Source organism: Falco naumanni, chromosome 20 (assembly GCF_017639655.2).
Source record: "Falco naumanni isolate bFalNau1 chromosome 20, bFalNau1.pat, whole genome shotgun sequence".
Classification (NCBI taxonomy): domain Eukaryota; kingdom Metazoa; phylum Chordata; class Aves; order Falconiformes; family Falconidae; genus Falco; species Falco naumanni.
In genome coordinates this window covers 1243394-1262384 of record NC_054073.1, presented here as the reverse complement: position 1 = coordinate 1262384, position 18991 = coordinate 1243394, and the positions used below count along the sequence as shown (strand labels likewise).

Genomic DNA, 18991 nt, shown 5'->3' with positions numbered 1-18991 from the left:
CGCAGGAGCTCCCTCGCCCCGCCCCCCCGCCGATTCCACGCCTCCTCACCCCGCCCATTCCACGCCCCCTCACCCCGCCCCGCGGGAGGCGGGGCCTGGGGCAGGAGCGCGCCCCAGAGGCCCCGCCCCGCGAGCGCGCCGTCACAGAGGCGCGTGGCCCGCCCCCGCGCGCCCCGCCCCCACGTGGGGGCCCACGCGCTGCCTGCCCCCATTATGTAACGGCGCCGAGGCGAGGCCGCTCCTCTCTCATTGGCCGCACTGGCCGTGACGCGCGCCTGAGGCCGGCGCCCATTGGCGGATCGCGGCGGGGCGTGGCCCACCCCCCATATCGCGCAGCCCCCCCGGCCCCGCCGCCCCCCGCCAGGGGGCGCTGCCTCGCTCCGAGCCCCCCCTCCGGGGCGCCACATGGAGGGGCGTGACGGCGGCCCCACCCTCCTGGCCAATCAGCGCAGAGCGGCTTCCGCATTGGGCAGCGCCGCCGGCTGCGCGGGCCAACGGGGGCGAGAGGGCGGGCCGGGGCGCCGAGTCTCCGCCCCCTGCCGGGGCTCGACGTCCAATGGGAGCGCGGGGGGGCGGGGCCCAGCGGGAGGCACGTGCGGCCGCGCACGTGTCCGCGTGGGGCCGCCGCAGCCGGGGCGGGACCGGGACGGGAGCGGGGGCACCGGCACGGGGACAGGGACCGGGACGGCAGTGGGGATACCGGCCCCGGGACACCGATACCGGGACACCGATACCGGGACAGGGACACCGGCCCCGGGACACCGATACTGGAAGAGGGGCACCGGCCCCGGGACACCGGCCCCGGGACACCGGCCCCGGCACAGGGACACCAGCCCCAGGACACCGGCACTGGAACAAGGACACCGATACCGGTGCGGGAACAGGGGCAGCGGCCCCGGGACACTGATACCGGCCCCGGGATATCGTCACAGCATCGGTACCGGGACAGGGACACCGATACCGGCCCCGGGGCGGGGACATCGGCACCGCCGCAGCTGCAGCCGGGAGCAGGTAGGACCCGGGGGAGCCAGGGTCGGGGGGTGGGGGGGTCCTGAGGCCGCCTGGCGGGGTGTCTCGGTCCTGGGGGGGTGTCCTGGTGCCGGGGCGGGTCCTGAAGCCACCTGGGGGGGGTCCCGGTGCCTCGGGGGGGAACCTGAGGCCAGCTGGGGGGGAGGGGTCCTGGGCCTGGGGGGGGTTCTGAGGCCGCCTGGGTGGGCGTCCCAGTGCCGGGGGGGTGTCCTGAGGCCACCTGGGGGAGGGGTCTCGGTCCTGGGTGGGGGTCACCATTCCTAGGGGGGTCCTGAGGCTGCCTGGGGGGGTGTCTCTGTTCTGGGGAGGGTCCTGAGGCCACCTGGGGAGGGGTCTCAGTCCTGGGTGGGGGTCCCGGTGCCTCTGGGGGGGTCCTGAGGCCAGCTGGGGGGGGGGTCTTGGGCCTGGGTGGCGTTCTGAGGCCACCTGGGGGGGGTCCTGAGGCCATCTGGGGGGGTGTCTCCGTTCTAGGGAGGGGTCCCAGTGCCTGGGGAGGGGCCTGAGGCCACCTGGGGAGGGGTCTCGGTGCCACGATGCTGGCAAGCCCTGGGACCAGGCAGGAGGGGCCCGATTCTAGGGGTGTGGGGGGGTCCCCATCCTGGGTGGGGGGTCCTGGGTGAAGGCTCCCAGTGCTGGGGGGGGTCCCTGACCCCCCCCCTCACTGTGCTGGGAGATGCCGGACCCACCACCCAGGAGTGGGAGCTGCTAGAGGAGGGGGTGGGGGGGGAAGACCCCCAGTGGGGGGAGGCATCACTTTATTTTCCATTTTTGCCCAATTTCCTGCTTTTTCCCCTCTTTTTTTTTTTCCTCCCCCCCTGCCCCCCTCGCAGGAGCCAAGACCAGGGAGCGGCTCCCCGGGGGGGGCCCCTGCCGCCCCCCACCCTGCCATGGAGCCCCCCGCCCGCACCTGCTCCTGTGCCACCCCCAGCTCCAGCCCGGGGGGTCCCTCTGACAGTGAAGCCGAGGCGGGCGCCCCCCCCCCCCAGCCCCCCCAAACCTGAGCGCAGCCGCAAGCGGCTGGGGGGGCCGGCCCGAACGCCCTCCGAGTTACCTCCATCCCCCCGTGGGGGGAAGCGACCCCGGAGGGGCGAGGGGGGGGACTCCCCCCCCAGCGATGCTGATCGCCTCTTTGCCCAAAAAGTGAGTTTTTATGGGGGGGGGGGGGGGGTTGGGGGCAGCGCTTTGGGCCCCTCAGAATGTGTCTCTGCCTGGTGCTGCCTCAGTTTCCCAACCTGAAATAACTGGGAGGGGGTGGGGGGTAAGCAGGGGGGGGAGGGGGGGGGGATAAATAGAGCTGGGGGGGCATGAGACCCCCTCCCCGCTGGGGATCGGGCCCAGCCACCATCCTCTTCCTCCCAGTGCCAGGAGCTGCGGGGTTTCATCCAGCCGCTGGCGGAGCTGCTAGAGGGGCTGAAGCGGGGGCGATACGACAGAGGTGGGTGCCTCCCCCTCCCCCCCCCCCAGCCCCCCAGTCCCCCCCGGGAGCACTCACACAGTTTTGGGGTCCCCCAGGGCTGAGCAGCTTCCAGCAGAGCGTGGCCATGGACCGCCTCCAGCGTATCATCGGGGTCCTGCAGAAGCCAGAAATGGGGTGAGTGCCCCCCAGATGACCCTGGGGAGTGTGGTGGGGGGCATAGGGCCCCCCCCCCATGGGGGTCCTGCCCTCCCCCACACCCAGCAGCAGGGTGACAGGTGCTCTCTGTCCCCACAGCGCCCGGTACCTGGGGACGCTGCTGCAGGTCGAGGGGATGCTGCGGCTCTGGTTCCCCCACGTCGCCCCCAAACCCCCGCCGGCCCCAGCTCCCGCCCCCGCCGCCCCCCGCCGCCGCCCCCCCGCTGGCCCCCACGGGGCTCCCCGCTGCCGCCGCCTTCCCGGGGACACCCCCGTCTCCAGCCCCACCGGAACAGCGCAGCTGGGGGGACATCCCCGCTGCCACCGTCCCACCGCCCAGACAGGGACACCCCCCGCGCCGGAGGCGTGACAACCACCCCCCCACAGTGGGGGATGGGGGGGGGGGTGTCTCTCCCCTGGATTTCTTGCCTTTTTTGGATGGTGGTTTGTTTTTTTTTTTTTTTTAATTGTGGACACTGAGACCTGCGGGCGGGTGGGGCCGTCCCATGGGGGGACCCCCGGGACCTACCCCCCCCCAGGGGGCCCCAAAAATCGGCAGGGGGGGGGGGGGGGGGAGGGGGGGCATGTGCCTTCGGCAGAGCAAAGCCCCCACCCCAAGGCTGGGGGGGGACGTGCCTTGGTGTACTGCGGGGAAGGGGGTGGGGGGCTGGCCCCCCCCGCTGGCCTTGTACCTTCCCCCTGCGTGGCGTTACGGGGGGGCTTGGGGGTGGGGGGTCTGTGCCACCCCCCCCCCCCTCCTCCCCAAAGTGGGGCTGCCCCATGGCTGGGCCCTGCTGGAAGCAATAAATGCCGCGGGAGCGGCAGGGGCTGCCCGGTACCGGTGTCCTCTGTCCGGGGGAACGCGGGGGGGGGGGGGGGGGCGGGGCTGGGCCCTGCCCCTCCGCAGAGGGACCCCCGGTGTGTCCCCCCCTCCCAGGCCCTGACCCCTGACCCTGTGACCTGCCCCTGTACCCCACAGAGCGCCGCGCCCCATGGGTCAAGTCCCGCCCTCTACTCCGTAATTAGCCATGACCTTTGACCCCGTGACCTGCACCTTGACCCCCGCCCCTTACGCCCATCCCGACCTATGGCCGCGTGACCCCAGCTAAGTCCCGCCCCCGCTGGTGACGGCCGCGACTTCCGGTACGGGGTTTGACTTCCGGTTCCGGGGCGCTGGGGCGGTGAGTGGAGCGGCCGCGGCTGCTCCGGACGGGGACTGTCAGGCCCGGGCCCGGCACCGAGAGGGAGGAGGGGGGGGCGGGGGGCGTTGGCGGCTCGGTGGGGGCCTCCGCGGGCGAGGAGGGGGCGGGGGGCCGGGTCCTTCCGTGAGGGCGGGGGCGGCCCAGCCGGGGCCCGGTGGGGGGGTTGGGTGGAGCCCCGGGGCCGCCCCGTCCCAGCCGCCCGCGCCCCCCCCCGTCCCCCAGCAGAGCAGCGGCCATGGCGAACCACCTCCGCTTCCTGGGCCGCACCGTCATGGTGCAGAACGGCAACGTGGACGCGGCCTACAGCTCGCTCAACAGGTGAGGGGGGGCCCGGGGAGGGGGGCACCGGCTCCGGGGGCCTGGTCACGCTAATTAACCAGGTGCAATTACTTCTTGGCTGGGGTCCTGCGCGTGAAGCCCCCCGCTTTACACATCCAGTATGTCCAGGTTCTTAAAAACAAGGAAAATACCCCACCCCAGCCCCCAGGAATTTGGCTTAGAACGTGTATTTTTGTTTTTTTTTCAAACTTGGACGCCTCTATAGAATGAGGGGGTGGGGTTGGGGAGGGTCGTGCGGGGGGGTCTTCCATCAGCTCTGCATCCTAATGTGTCCGTACATGCAGACATAATTAAATTAAAACGAATTAATAAAACGAGTTAGTATAAAAGCAGGCAGGAGCATGGGCAGCAGTGTCACCGGTGGGTTGGTGACATCTGGGGGGGGGGTGGGCGGGGAGGAGGGGGGTGTCCCAGCACCAGGCTGTGACCTGCCACACCTGCCTTCATGTCATGGCTTAACGAAGGTCCGCGGGCACCAGTTCCCGCCCTCATTCCGGGTGCGCGGCTGGAATCAGTGCAGGAACACTACGATGGCAGAAGCCAGGCCCGATTTTAATCAAATCCATCATGCGAGTTTCCATCATGCAGAAAAGGGGGGAGCAGCGAGGGGGAACATGGCCCCTCTCACCCCATCTCTTCCCCCCGCCAGGATCCTCACGCTTGATGGCGTGGTGGAGGCAGTGCGGCGGCGGCGCTACTACGAGAAGCCATGCCGGCAGCGGCAGCGCCGGGCCTATGAGGAGTGCCGGCGGGTCTACAACACCGAGATGGCCCGGAAGATCACCTTCTTGGCGCGGACCAACCGGCCGGACCCCTGGCTGGGCTGCTAGTGGGGAGCCCCCCATTTCATAACAGCTCCAAGGGGCAGCATCATGGCCCCCTAATTAATGAAGGGCAGAGGAGAGAGCACAGACACCCCCAATTAATAAAGGCCCCGGGGGGAACCACCCACCCCTTTATAATGGCTCTGGGAGGGGAGCCCCCCCCCCCCAGATTAATAAAGGCCAGGGGAGGGGAGGGGGGGGGCACCACCCCTCCCCCCCAACAATAAAGGGCCAAGGAGGGAGCTACCCCACCCCCCCCAATTAATAAAGGTTCCAGGGCCTTCCCCCAAAAAATTAATAAAAGTTACCTTCCCTTAATTGCGTTTTAATTTGGCTTTAATTAACCGTGGCGGGAGGAGCCTCGGCGTCCGCGGACACGCAGCGGCGCTTCCCGCGCAGGCTGAGAGCGCGGGAAACGCGGGGTGGGTGGGGCTTCGTGGACCACGTGACGCCGGCGGGCACGGGCAGCTGGCCCCGCCTTCTTCCCTCCCGGCACCCCCCGCGCGGGCGGGCGCGCAGGCGCCGCGCGGCCGTTTCCGCTTCCGCCCCGACGTGCCGTCACCGTCAGGGCCGCCGGGGCCTGCCGGGGCCGCGCCCCGCCGCGCCTCTCCGGTGAGGGGAGGGGGGGGAGCTAGGGGTGCCGAGGGGGCGCGGGGGTGTCCCGGGAACCGGCCCCGAGCTCTTGGCCGCGGGCCCGCGGCGCCCTGAGGGGTCCCGCTGCCGGGCCGGGGCCCTGCGCGCAGCTCCGCGCCTGGCGGGGACCGGGCCTGGCGGGCCCGGGCCCGGTGTGGGGGGGTTGGAGCCGGAGGGCGATCGTCACCAGGACCACCAGGGATCCCCAGCGCCGTTGGGGCACTTCGGTGGCCACCGGGCATGCGGCAGCGGGCTCTGGGCGGGCCGGGCCTCGCCTCAGCGACCGCTCTAGCCTCCGGCGGGCGATTCAACCGCGGCGGAGCTGAATTATTATTATTTTTTACTCCCTAAGGAAGCAGCTGGTGAGGCCGCAGCGCCGCGGGAGCATCGGCTCCAGCTTTGCACCGTCCCGGTAGGTAACGCGGCACCGGTGGCACTGCCCGTACCGGTATCTAAAGTCTTGTAGGTGCTGTTTACCCACCGTCCTCCTTCCTGATGCCCTGTGGCCCGGGGGCGCTCAGGACTCCGGTCCTCGTGGGCACCTGTTTGCACCTTCCCTACAGACCCCCAGCGGCGCGTTTGCTCTCCCCACATTCCAACTAAAACACCATCAAACCTGTTGCGCTCCACTCTCAGTCCTTATTCGATTACAGAAGTGAAAGGTTAATGCAGAGCTTAAGCCAAGCGCTAATTAAGTTTTCCATTTAATACCATGCGCGTGTGAAGCTGTTGATGTGTCAGTGTTGTAATTATTTTCCGCTTGCCTTGAAACTCTAGCTTTGTCCCGAAGCATTACGTACAGCAGAGTCGGAACTTAAGGATGAAATGCCATAATTGTGCTTTTTTGGGGTGGGTTTTGCTACATTTGAGTCCATCTCTGGGAAACCTGCTGGAAAAAAGCCGGTGGCTGCGGGGATTTTCAGGCTTTTGGCTGCAGAGAGGGAGAGCGAAGCCCCCGGTTGCTGCTTTAAACCTGTGGATTCCTTCTCTTGGCTGCTGTTCGCAGACCTGGAATCGAAGCGTTTTGTTACAGCTAACACCCAAGCTCTTCATTCTCGGTTTTGGGACTGATAACCGTATTTGATTGGATTTCTGTTAAAATAAACCCACGTCAAAGCTCTGCAGGCCTCTTATGCGGGGCAGAAATGCCGAGGTCAAACAATTTCCTTAAGAAGATTTTCTTCTGTTTCCAGATAAAGGAGACTTGGTTTCCAAATCAGATTAGGTCCCGGGCACGTAATCAAACATTACTGCATCTGCAGGCTGTGACTGACGGTGCGAGAGCCGCTAACGGTTGACGGGAAAAAATTTTTTGCCTTGAAAAATGTGTCATTTTGGGTTTGCCTCCGCTGGCTGCTGGTTTAAACAGCAAACCCAGAGGCAGCCAGCCACATGCTGAACTTTTAAGTATCAGTCAAGCGGAACATGTTCAGAAGGTGTTTGTGAACCTCACGGGGAAGGGGCTAATTAAGGGTGAGCAGGTGCGTGACTTGCACGGACCTGTGTGGCTCGAGGTGCGTCAGTAACTGGAGTAGCAGCCACGGAAACAACTGAGCGAAGTTCAAGGAGAAGCTGGGGCATGAAGGGATGCCCTGAGACCAAACGTTTTACTCCCGTTTGTGGCCGATCCGTGTGTGAAAGAGGAGCCTGAGCTGGGAGGATCGGGTGGGGCTTGCCATGTGTCTGTCATCCATGAGGGAAGGCTGGTGGGATGTAGGAGGTTCAGGGCTTTCCCCGCAGATGAAGTTATGAGCACGATTTCCCTTCACGGGGCCTGATGCTGCGTTTTGTCTGGTCAGGTCGTGGCTCCTGGCTGCCAAGGCCCTTCCTCCCTGTGTGCCTCGTCTAGTTTCAGTTTGTGTTTTTAAAAATAAGGGAGCAAAAGTCATCTCCGAGAGCTTTCATTGCTTGTGAGCTTTCTCGTGAAGGAGAAAAGCGCAGCGCGGAAGCAACGATAATCCAATACTTTTATTTTACTAGCCTGTGGTTTTCTGATTTTGGTTTCTTTACAGGTACGAGTAAGATAATTCAGTTCACCTTCTCTGGCAAAGATGTCGCTCTCCAAAAGAGAATTGGATGAGCTGAAACCATGGATCGAGAAGACGGTGAAGCGAGTCCTGGGGTTCTCGGAGCCCACCGTGGTCACCGCAGCGCTGAACTGCGTCGGGAAAGGCATGGACAAAAAGAAAGCAGCTGGTACGTCCTGTGGGCTCCAGCCCTGACCCTGCAGCTCTTTGTAGAGGTGGTCAGACCCCTTGATGGAGGAAATAAGTGCACACAAATCCTCAAATAGCCTTGAAATAGCCTCAAATCAGACTTAAAATCATTCCTCCTATTCCCGGAAGACCGACCTCCTGCTGGTGGTGCCGGGCTGCGTGGCGGGTCAGGGTTTCCTTGCCAGTGGTGGCTGGCAGAACGTGGAGGGCGAATGCCATCCTCGGTGGCGTGAAATCTGCTGTGTGTTGGGCTAGTTTTCTAAAGCAGACAAAAAAACCCCAAACCTGGAATCTCCTGAGTGTACGTCCAGGTGTAGGTCCAAGGTGGTTCTGACTCCGCCTTGTTGAGGCAGAGGTGAGTACTTGCAAATCCATGCGGACACGTGGCATGCAACCAAAAGCCTTGGAATACATTACAAAAAAAGGGGAAGTAAAAATTAATTAAAGGGCTCTTTTTCTAAAGGAACTTAAAATGATAATTTAATTTGTGGTTTGGTTTTCGGTTGTTTTGGGGTTTTTTGACCGTTAGAGCCCTAATTTTTTTCTAGTTGAGGTCCAGATTTACTTAATCCTTAAAGCTCCTGCTGACAGGATCCGCAGGTCCCAGAGGCCTCCGGACCTCGGGTCGCAGGCCCCGCTGCATTAGTACAGTTGAATCGACTTGTAAATAAGTGTTTTACAGATTCACAGAGCTCTCGGCAGATTCTCCGTTCGCCTGCTCATCCCAAGCAGTGAATTCTGAATTTACACAACTCCTCTTCTTTTCCAGACCACCTCAAACCCTTTCTTGACGATTCCACCCTGCGATTTGTGGACAAGCTTTTTGAAGCGGTGGAGGAAGGCCGAAGCTCCAGGCACTCCAAGTCCAACAGTGACCGGAACCGAAAACGAGAACTGAAGGTGATTATTGATTATTGATTGCTTTTTTTCTGTGATTTGGTGGCCGTGGAGGCAGCACTGGTGCTCTGCCACACTTTCCTCTTCCAGAGAGGTACATCTCGTAATGCTTAAAGTTCAAGAGAAAAGACTCTTTTCCATGATGAAGTGTGTGAGCCTTTACCTTGCGGGTTCTCTTCGGATGAGGAAGCGCTATGCTCTCCTTGGTGGCAGCCAAGGTGGAGGCTGGGGCTTTTGATTTCCTTACCAATCTCTGCTAGGCCCGTGCAGTGGAGTAACTTCACCGGGGCTCCGTCACTCTGTTTTCTTTTGCCCTCTTTACCGTTATGTTTTCAGTGAGAGCCTGGGCTCACTCAGCACTCCCGGCAACTTCCCATCACTCTTCCTTGCCCAGGCGCCGCGTTTCACCCTGCCAGCCAGCTCTCCCTGTCAGCCGCTGAGTGGGGCTCTGTGGTGGGGTTTCATTCTCTTTTTTTTTTTTTTTTTTTTTTTTTTTTTTTTTTTCTCCCCCCATCCGGAATCAACAGAGGATGATTTTTGACAACCCCTGTCATAGCACAAGGTTAATTACGGCAGGGATTTAATAGCTCTCTGGTGTTTCTCCCATCTAATGCTTGTCTGGGATGGTGGAAGTCTCATGCATCCAAACCTGTTTTCACCTCCTTTCTTCTCTTGAAGACTTTACTCGCCATCTTCTGGAATTGCATTTTTTCCATCACTCGCATGCCGAGTTTAAAAGGGGCTACCCTCCATGCTGCTCCCCGCTTACAAAGTAAGTTTCCTTTCGCTTTTTCTGAGGTTCCTGTTGTATGGCAATCTGTGTTTCTCTGTGACAGTTTCAGTCAGCCCTTAACCTCAGGGAGCTGCAATAATCGTGTTCAGGATTTCGATCTCTTCAGGTGTGTTGGGAGAGAGCTGCTTCCACTCCCTGTTTTCCGTTAGAAACTTGCTTTTTCTCCAGCTGTCTGGCTGAGGCTTTAACCGGTGCCAGATGGGGTCTCCTCCAGGTCTGCGTACGTTCACCGGCTAACGAATGGTGCGTTAAAGCAGCTTCCATCCTGCCGAGCTGGTACAGCCCGAGGAGCAGCAGCACAACTCCATTTACTGACCTGGGGAGGTTTGGGTTCACGTGTCCATCCCCCTCCCAAAGAGCAGCAGTGGCTTAAAAAGATCTCAGTCTCATGCAGCTTTTTTTGGTCACCACAGAACTGCCACTAAGCATCTTTCAAGTATTTTTGTGCTGCGGTTCTGCTTTAATTTGGTTAACGCTGTGCCGAGCTGCTGCAGGGCCGTTAAAAAGGCGAGGTTCCAGCTAGGCTGGGAGATCCTGGCTTTTCCCCACAACCCTCTTGCTTTTGACCTCTTGGGAAGATGACAGAGAGATGGGGACATTGTCTGTCCCATCGCTGCTTGGTGCTTCGTGATGTCACGGTGTCAGGCGGGGCAACACTCGCAGCCCTGTGGCACTAGTAACACCTGCAGGTCCTCCCTTTCTTCACAAGTTGAATTCAGATTCCCCTGTTGCTGTGCCCGCCTTCGGGCTGTCTTGTCCTCTCATCATCTTCCTCGTGGCCGTGGCCAGCGCGCTGCCGGATGGGGAGGGAGGGAGGGAGCAGCATCCTGGTGCAGAGGGGATCTCGTGCTGGCAGAGCAGGGATGGGGTTGGGTGCGGAGCAGACGATTCTTCTCCAGCGAAGCAGCCACTGGGGTGTCTTGCGTGACTGCTGATGGCATCCTCGGCTTGCCAGCTACCCCGAAAGCAGGGCTGGGAAGCAGCAGAGCGGACCTATCCTCTTCTCTTGGCTCCTGGCATAGGGACAGGCGTCCCGCCTGCCAAATAGTCAACCCTTCTGTCCGGAATTACCTTCCTTGGAGGTCCTCCATCAAGATCTAGATCTGTCCTGACCCTTGCTGTAACACGAGGCCGTCTAGTGAGTTTGTCAGATCGCGGCCATACTTGCCGACTGACTTTCCCCTTCACCCCAGCGCAGGTTTTAGAGTTGAATTTGTACTTGCACACTTAGATCTTGTAGCAATGGGCAGTGAATTAATTCAGAGTGCTACGTTAGCTGTCTTCAATGCGCTGCCTGGCCTGCCTTCTCTCTCCTTGGTTAACTCTTGTGGGGTAGGTCATTGCTTGGGAAGTTTCAGGAACTAAAACGTAATGGTTTACACACTTTATACTATGGGCAAGTCCTTTCTCTTGAACTTGTAGGTTTTCCAAGAAGTACCTGTGTCTGGATGAGGAAGTGTCCTTGTAGAATATGAACCGTTATAGTGAAGAAGGGATTGCAACTAACGCTTACAACCGGTGTGTATATTTTATTTTCAAATAACACCTTGACACACACACTACAGTAACACAGTCGCATGGACAAATCCAGTTTGCCCTACACAAACCAGGCACTGACTAGATGAAATCCATGGCTGCAGTCTCACGAGCTGGGGCGTGCTTGAGCAGCGCTCCGTGTAAAGCGCACCTTGCCTTTTGTTTTGTGACCCTCGCGCTGCATGCGAGTCCAGCAGCGTGATCTTGCTCTCTGAGCTGCGCTTCTCCGGAGCGGCTCGCTTGGAGCGCAGCGTCTTTGGATCCGAGCTGGAGTTGGCTGGGTCGGAGTGTGAGGAAATGCCAACCCACCCTGGGTCTGCGGCTGCATCCTCCTTTGGGGGAGGACGTGGTGGAACAGCGCAGCTTCTTTCACCAAACCCTCTGAAGTTGGTGGAAGACATGGAAATTATTTTAGCCCAGTCAGGTCAGCTTGTGGGCAGGCTTTTTCCATCTCGCTGGGCAGCTGAGCGAGACCTTCAGTCTCCTCGGTGCCAAAAAACCTTTGACCGCCTGAGGGAATGATGTGGTGGCTATTACACAGGCACATCCCTGCGATGTGTCCTGTCCTTCACGCTCTTGCATGGATCATCATGGAGGCTTCTCTGGTGGGGGACCAGGGCACAGGTTTCATGTGGGATTACCGGTAGATCAGCCTGCGAGCGCTGCCCTGGAAACTGAACCACAACGCAGTGCTGACCGTACGGTGCCAGATCTGATCCGCGTGCTGGTTTCTCATCTTAAAACGCTGGCCGTGAGGAGAACCCTTTGTTTTTAACCACAGTTTTCTCCTTTCCTTTTACATTAGGATGTCTTTGGTGATGACTCTGAGGTATCCAAGGAATCTTCTGGTGTCAAGAAGCGGCGCATACCGCGATTCGAGGAGGTTGAGGATGAGCCTGAGGTCATTCCAGGCCCACCGTCGGAGAGCCCTGGGATGCTGACCAAGCTACAGGTTAGGCTGTGTTACATGAGCTCTGCCCCAGAACAGAGCTGCCCGTGGCTGAGATCTTTAATCCCAACATGGTTTAGTGTTTACTGTATCCTAATTCACCTCACAAGCTGAGCGAGCAAACAGCAAGTTGCTTTTGACTGTCCTTTGCTTGCTGTGTTCATTTCACAAGGCTCACGGCTGCTTGTGTGTTAGGCTAACGATGATGTGAAGCCTTCGAGTGAGGGAAGTTTGGATGTTTGTGAAAGGTCTTGGTAGAGAGTGTCTGCATGGTAAAATTCCTTCTCTACAGCTGGAGGTTGTCGATCCACGCCGTTTGATACAATATCATTCTCACTACGCTGGCTTGCCTGCATCTGCAGCTGTAACGGGGTGCTGAGGACCCCTTCCCTCCTTCTGATAAAGGGAAGAAAAATTCACCGTCCAATTCTCTTTCCACAGATCAAACAGATGATGGAGGCAGCCACCCGGCAGATTGAAGAGAGGAAAAAGCAGCTGAGTTTCATCAGTCCACCGACACCACAGGTACCTACTGGCAGCCACAGGCAAATCCCGCAGATTCAGCTATGACTTGTTGACTTTGGTGTGCTAGAACACGCACCTCACAAAACTTCCTTTTCTGTCAACAGCCCAAAATTTCTTCTTCATCCCAATCGGAACGCCTTCCCATCGGCAACACGATCCAGCCCTCGCAGGCAGCGACGTTCATGAACGATGCCATTGAGAAGGCCAGGAAAGCAGCGGAGCTGCAGGCCCGAATCCAGGCTCAGCTGGCTTTGAAACCAGGGCTCATTGGCAACGCCAACATGGTGGGGCTGGCCAACCTGCACGCGATGGGGATCGCGCCACCGTGAGTACCTGCTGTTCCTTGCACACTCTGTGTGATCCTGGTGAGCCTAACTCCAAAACACTGGTGGAGGGTCTGACCGAGGGTTTCTCCAGCACTGTTGGTTCCCTAGCGCTGGCCTTAACGCCTGCTGAAGGAACAAATCTGATACTAAAGAGGTGAAATGGAGGTTACACCTTCCTTGGGTAAGACTCCCAGCTTCTGCGCACGAGCTCTAAGTCCGTGCTGGCAGCATAGATGAGATTTAACATTACAAGGAGGCCTTCCACAAGCTGTGGGCCACTTTGGTGCTTCCCGTGGAAACAGGGCTCACGTTTCCTTTGTGCTCACGTTTTAATGCAACGTTATTGTCTCTTGCTGCCAGGAAAGTGGAGCTGAAGGATCAGACAAAGCCTACGCCACTGATCTTGGATGAGCAAGGCCGAACTGTTGATGCGACTGGTAAAGAGATTGAGTTGACTCACCGCATGCCAACCCTAAAAGCAAACATCAGAGCTGTGAAGAGAGAGCAGTTCAAACAGCAGCTTAAAGAAAAGCCCTCGGAAGATATGGAGTCGAACACTTACTTTGACCCCCGGGTCTCCATAACCCCAGCCCAGCGTCAGAAACGCACCTTTAAGTTCCATGAAAAAGGCAAATTTGAGAAAATTGCCCAGAGGTTGCGAACGAAGGTATTTGGGGTCTTGCCATGCTAACTGACAGCACAGGAGTGAGGGTTCGGTTCGGGATGGGAGCTGATTCTCCTCTCCTGGGATGTGAAGGGAGCTGTGTTGGCTTTGCCTAGGAAGCTTTTCACTAAAGTCACCTGAACCTTTTCTGTCAACACCATTCTTGTCGGAAAGGGAGGCATCCCAATTAGAACTTGTGTGTGGAATGAGTTTTCTTACAGCTATCCTTACCTGATGAGAGACAGAAATTTTTATTTTTATTTTTATTTAATTTTGGCAAAAGGTTGAAAATTACCAAAGAGAATAGATAATTATTGGTCCTAAGCGTTCTTTCTGCAGAACTGATCACTCTAGAAGTGGAGGTTTAAAGGAATCTTGGTAAAATGCCCGAGGTCTTGGGGAGAGGGGGAGAGAAGAGCTTCATTAAGACAGAAAAGTCCAGGGATACGATGCCTCTAGGGAGATATTCCTTTGGGATTGTTCCATGCTCCTAGAAGGCTCAGTAATAGGACCGGATTTCTGGGAGGTTTGTCACTCTGCCGTCCTGTGCTGTGTGGTTTTTTTCTGTGGTCTGCTTCAGATTGTTTTAAGAAAAAAAGAAATCAATCAGCAGGTGCATATGTATTGTGCTTTTCCCAAAGGTTGTGCTGTTCTGGAATGACCTTTATGTGCCGTTTTCCTCTCCTTGTTCTCAGGCTCAACTAGAAAAACTGCAGGCAGAGATCTCTCAGGCTGCCAGGAAGACAGGGATACACACTTCCACCAAGTTGGCTCTTATTACCCCTAAGAAGGAGCTGAAAGAGGGGGAGATCCCAGAGATAGAGTGGTGGGACTCCTACATCATCCCTAACGGCCTCGACTTGTAAGTGGTTTACTTGCTGGGTTTTGATCCTCCTGCCGCGGGAGGAAAACTGGGAGCATCTTGAGGGTCACGTGGTGGTGTGTTGGGTTGGACCAGGTGTATCGGCTTGAGCTGTGGAATTCCACCTCCCTCATCCCTGAGATCCCAGCAGCACCAGGTTTGCTCCCAAGGTCTTTCTTGGGGTCATTTCTCCCAAGGTCTTGGTGGTCAGTGGCTGCCCTTCTCCCCGTTGGAGGCTGTGTTCCCCCCAAAGACTCCAAGGTCTTGGAGGCAGCGGCTGCCCTGGAGTTAGAGTGCTGTTTCTGGCCCAGAGTTGGTGGTGTGGTTTGGGGTTTTTTTCAAGCGTGAGTGTTCTCTACGAGTCTTGTTCCCGGTAGAGTTGTGGGAAGCCTGTCTCCTAACCGTGAAATGTGGGTGGCTGTTCCACTGGAGGAGACACCTACGCATTAATACTACGTTGCTGCGTGTCTCCTTCAGCACATCGAGCTCTGATCAGTGATTTGGGTAGGGATTTGGTATCCAGCACAGCTGGCCCAAGGGAAGCGTTATTTTTTTTATTTTTTTTCCATGGCTTGTGTTGAAGGGAACACAGGAATTCAGACTGGGAGTTTTGCAATGATGCCCAACTCTTTCCCTTCTAGAAAAGGTGGAACGTCTTCAAAGCAAGATGAGTACTTTGGGATCACGAACCTCGTGGAGCACCCAGCACAGCTCAACCCACCAGGTACTGCCCCAGTTTTGGTCAACTTTGCTGTTGAACTAAAACACAAAATACTCTGAGGGGTTAGCACTTTGTGGGGTGTGCAAGCCCCCAGCTGCAGCACTGCAGCCCAGCGTCTCATGTCTCTGTGAGGAGAAGAAATTGTGCAAAGACAAGTTGGAAAGCAATGTGAAGATAACTACAATCGGGAGGGAGGGTCTCTGCCCTGAATTTGGAAACTTGTAAAACCTGTAGTAGTTACGGGTAGCTCGCTTACCTACTGATGGCCGGCTCTGTGCTCGCCGGGTGGCCGTGCAGACACGGGCTCCTCGCCGGCAGCCTAGTTTTGACCCAAGGAAGGATCATAAAATAACCACAGAGCATTTAACTTTTCAGTAAAATAAATAATAATTAAAAAAACCAGTCAAACCCCATTTGCCTGGTTCCGCGTTTGGTGTGGGGGTCAGGTTTGTCGATAGTGTGGGGGTCACAGAGCGTGGTGGGGGTGTTCCCCCCCACCTCCAGTAAGGGTCACAGGCAGTATTTTCTCTTGCTTCTTCAACAGCAGATTTACGTTTCTCTTGCCTCATTTCTTTTCCCAGTGGACAGTGACACACCAGTGACCCTGGGTGTTTATTTAACCAAGAAAGAGCAGAAGAAATTACGACGACAGACTCGGAGAGAAGCGCAGAAGGAGCTGCAAGAGAAAGTCAGGCTGGGCCTGATGCCGCCGCCAGAGCCCAAAGGTAAATGCCGGTTACAGGGGGCCCGCTGCCAGCGGCGCTCCGGGCTAGTGTGGGCCCTCAGACCAGTGGCCCGGGCCAAGCGTGGACGTGACTGGGAAAGCTGCAGGCCGCCCAGCCTCGGCGGGACGGTGTGGATCTGTGTGTCGGTGTGTTGTTGTGATCCGACACCTGCCCGTACAGGTGGTTTATGAGCCTGCACGTGTGCCTGGTGTTTCTGTGCTTTACCGTCCTGGCAAACCGGCATCCAACAGGAGCCTCTCACAGCTCCTCTCCTGTTTCCCTGCAGTAAGAATTTCAAACTTGATGCGAGTACTGGGGACGGAAGCTGTTCAGGACCCAACAAAAGTTGAAGCTCATGTCAGAGCGCAGATGGCGAAGAGACAGAAGTAGGTGGCACGTTGTACCGTACTTTGGGGGGTCGTTTTTTTGACGGGTTGATTGCTGGTGCTGCATTTGTAGAGAACGAAATCCTTGAACTGATGCAGCGAAGCAGCAGCAGTGTGATTTTCTGCGCGTTGCTCTCGTAGCCTGTTTCAGCTGCCTTGGATGACCCCCCTGAGGCCGGTGGGGCGCTGGGTCTTGGTGAGCTGCTCTTCCCACTGGAGAGAGGCCTCATGCCCTATATTAAATGGGTTTCCTACCATAATGAGGATGATGGTCACGGTCACAGTTGTTACTAACGAATGTTTTCATGGAGAGACTGAGGATGAATTTGGATGGGTGACTGGATTAAAAAAGCGCACGTGCTTGTAATCCAGGCAGGTGCAAGTGGAGATCTGGGCAGGATTTGCAGCTGCTTTGGGGTCTGGATTCTGTGCTGGGAAGGAGAGGGATCCATTGTGATGCTGTAACGCTGCATCTTGCTTATAGCTGCATCTTTCTTTGCATCCAGAGCTCACGAAGAAGCGAACGCTGCGAGAAAGCTCACAGCAGAACAGCGAAAAGCGAAGAAGGTTAAAAAGCTGAAAGAAGACGTTTCGCAGGGAGTTCACATAGCTGTGTACAGGTGAGGGCTGGGCAGAGCGCTCACCGTACATCTCTTTCTAGATACACCAGAGAAATGCTCTAGAGAAACCTGCTGGTAGGGAGGAGCAGGCTTGAGTAGCAGGACTGTGCCCCCACTCATCAGGTTTCCATCCAGCGTTAAAGCATCCCGGCTTGTAGCAATTAACGCTCTCCCAAAAGACATGTTCGTTAACAGGATAAGTTAAGGACAGAGTTACAGTCCAGCACTAAAAACACATGTCGGGTTTGGAGCGTTTCAGCTGGGACTGCAGTTTCCAATGGGGAGAGCTGTTTCCTAGCTGTCAGAGCTGACCTGGTGCATCCCTGTTTGGAAATTGGGAAACTTTAAAGCTCTAAATGAAATAATGGGAAGGGACAGACAGCCGCTTCAGCAGTCTGATAACAGATGTCATTTTGAGGTGTGGGTAAAGCCCCTGCGGAGCTGGAGGAGGAAACACTGGACCCAGCTGAGGCAGAGTAGGGAGCTTTTATGGCTTGATTATAATTCTGGTTTTCCACAAACATTTGTGTTTGGTTTTTATCCTATCCTTTAGGGTCCGAAACTTGAGCAATCCAGCAAAAAAATTCAAAATCGAAGCCAACGCTGGCCAGCTGTACTTAACAGGCGTGGTGGTTTTACACAAAGATGTCAACGTGGTCGTGGTAGAAGGAGGTGAGAACTTTTGAGGCAGGCTTTCGGTCACAGCGTAGCATTCAAAAGCTTGCTTCTAGCAAAAATTACTGTGAAAATTGTTGATTGAGGGTTACGGAAGGACAAGGAAGGAAGGAGGCTATTTGAAACTCCCTTAATTACGGCCCTAATGGGGTTAGCGCTGACTGCAGAGTGCACTGTAATCCAGTTAGAAAACCCAGCGCATTCAGCGTTGAAGGGAAAAGCACTTGATTTGAATCCGTGATGCTCTGAGCGGATGCGTAGAGTGAGGAGACTTCTCAGTCTGCCGCAGCTTCTCATGGTTTGTGCTGTTCTAAGTAATTTTTGCGAGGTGTTGAAGAGCCTGTTTGGCAGCAGGAAATCCCAAGGTGCCAAAGGCTGCCAGAAAGTCTCAGCCACCCCATGGGTGTTGGCACTGGGTCAGTCTGGCTGTGCCTTACTTGCCATGCCTGGTCAGCTGGGTGCGCTGGGAAGGGTTTGTGGGCATCGTTTGGATTCTGCTGCTTTTTCGAACTTCCTGAAAACTGAAGGTTAAAGGACTTTTTGTGAACGATGAGTCTCAATTCTTCTCCAGGCCCAAAAGCACAGAAGAAATTCAAACGTCTTATGCTTCATCGAATAAAATGGGACGAGCAAACATCGAACACGAAGGGAGAGGGTAAGTGTAAAACTGTGTGCATAAGAGGGGTGGTGAAGCGGCGGTGGGGCTCCCGCTCCTCATCTGCCTTCGGGACTAAAATTGGCCTTACCGGTTGTTTTTTTTTTTTCTTTTCAGATGATGATGAGTCCGACGAGGAGTCTGTTAAGAAAACAAACAAATGCTCTCTGGTTTGGGAGGTGAGTCGTGGGTGTAGGTCTGTACCGGCGGGGCTTAGGCTGGAGGGAAGTGAGCCCCAGCAGCAGCTGGGGCAGGAACGATGCTGGGAGGCTTTGGATCAGAGGCAAACCTGCCGCTCCGACTCTTTTCCGTAGCGTTTCTGGAGCTGTAGCGGAGCTGGCAGTGTCTCCCTCGTGCAGTGCTCCCCCTAGTCACGCATAAGCCTGAAAAAATATTTTTTCCCGGGTTCCCCAAGCCGCTGGGAGCTGCGTTTCCCGCGAGTTTCCCCCAGAGACGGGTGGGAAAGCGCCCCTTTTCCCCTCCCAGGGCACAGCGAAGGACCGCAGCTTCGGCGAGATGAAATTTAAGCAGTGCCCCACGGAGAACATGGCACGGGAGCACTTTAAGAAGCACGGTGCGGAGCACTACTGGGACCTGGCCCTCAGCGAGTCGGTGCTGGAGTCCACAGACTGAGGTGAGGGGGCCGCCGCCGCCCCCTCCTCACACCACAGCCCCCCCGCCGGACCTCGGACAGCCCCCTCCACCCCTTGCTCTCCTCAGCACACCCATTAAAGACATATTTTTTAAAACAAATCACCGTTACGCCTCTTGTGGGGGTGGGGCGGTGGAGGCGGCCTGCCCC

The 18991-nt window shown here is 57.3% G+C and overlaps 3 protein-coding genes across 7 annotated transcripts; all 3 read left to right on the top strand.

The window, feature by feature from the left end:
- The first annotated feature begins 109 nt into the window (after positions 1-109).
- On the top strand, positions 110-3471 carry CIART (circadian associated repressor of transcription). Its single transcript, XM_040618778.1, has 4 exons — positions 110-1011; positions 2389-2464; positions 2542-2620; positions 2741-3471. Exons 1-4 carry the CDS (start codon positions 406-408, stop codon positions 3009-3011), a joined length of 1032 nt encoding a protein of 343 aa, XP_040474712.1. The 5' UTR covers positions 110-405; the 3' UTR covers positions 3012-3471.
- Positions 3472-3618: 147 nt separating this feature from the next.
- MRPS21 (mitochondrial ribosomal protein S21) lies at positions 3619-5324 on the top strand. 3 transcript variants are annotated; one of them, XM_040577851.1, is made up of 3 exons: positions 3619-3822; positions 4069-4161; positions 4832-5324. In XM_040577851.1, the coding sequence occupies exons 2-3, from the start codon at positions 4079-4081 to the stop codon at positions 5010-5012; spliced, it is 264 nt and encodes an 87-aa protein (XP_040433785.1). In that variant the 5' UTR covers positions 3619-3822; positions 4069-4078; the 3' UTR covers positions 5013-5324. The 3 variants fall into 3 exon arrangements, with proteins under 3 accessions (XP_040433785.1, XP_040433784.1, XP_040433783.1); XM_040577850.1 differs by having other exon boundaries at positions 4066-4161; XM_040577849.1 differs by lacking the exon at positions 3619-3822 and having other exon boundaries at positions 3988-4161.
- Positions 5325-5508: 184 nt separating this feature from the next.
- Positions 5509-18942, top strand: PRPF3 (pre-mRNA processing factor 3). 3 transcript variants are annotated; one of them, XM_040618545.1, is made up of 17 exons: positions 5509-5618; positions 5992-6055; positions 7652-7835; positions 8625-8755; positions 11887-12033; positions 12472-12555; positions 12660-12880; positions 13242-13548; positions 14241-14407; positions 15049-15131; positions 15710-15853; positions 16140-16239; positions 16746-16859; positions 17413-17531; positions 18106-18189; positions 18307-18368; positions 18676-18942. In XM_040618545.1, exons 3-17 carry the CDS (start codon positions 7691-7693, stop codon positions 18820-18822), a joined length of 2055 nt encoding a protein of 684 aa, XP_040474479.1. In that variant the 5' UTR covers positions 5509-5618; positions 5992-6055; positions 7652-7690; the 3' UTR covers positions 18823-18942. The 3 variants fall into 3 exon arrangements, with proteins under 3 accessions (XP_040474479.1, XP_040474481.1, XP_040474480.1); XM_040618547.1 differs by lacking the exons at positions 5509-5618; positions 5992-6055; positions 7652-7835 and adding an exon at positions 10968-11063 and having other exon boundaries at positions 8659-8755; XM_040618546.1 differs by lacking the exons at positions 5509-5618; positions 5992-6055; positions 7652-7835; positions 8625-8755 and adding exons at positions 9445-9524; positions 10968-11063.
- Positions 18943-18991: the final 49 nt, after the last annotated feature.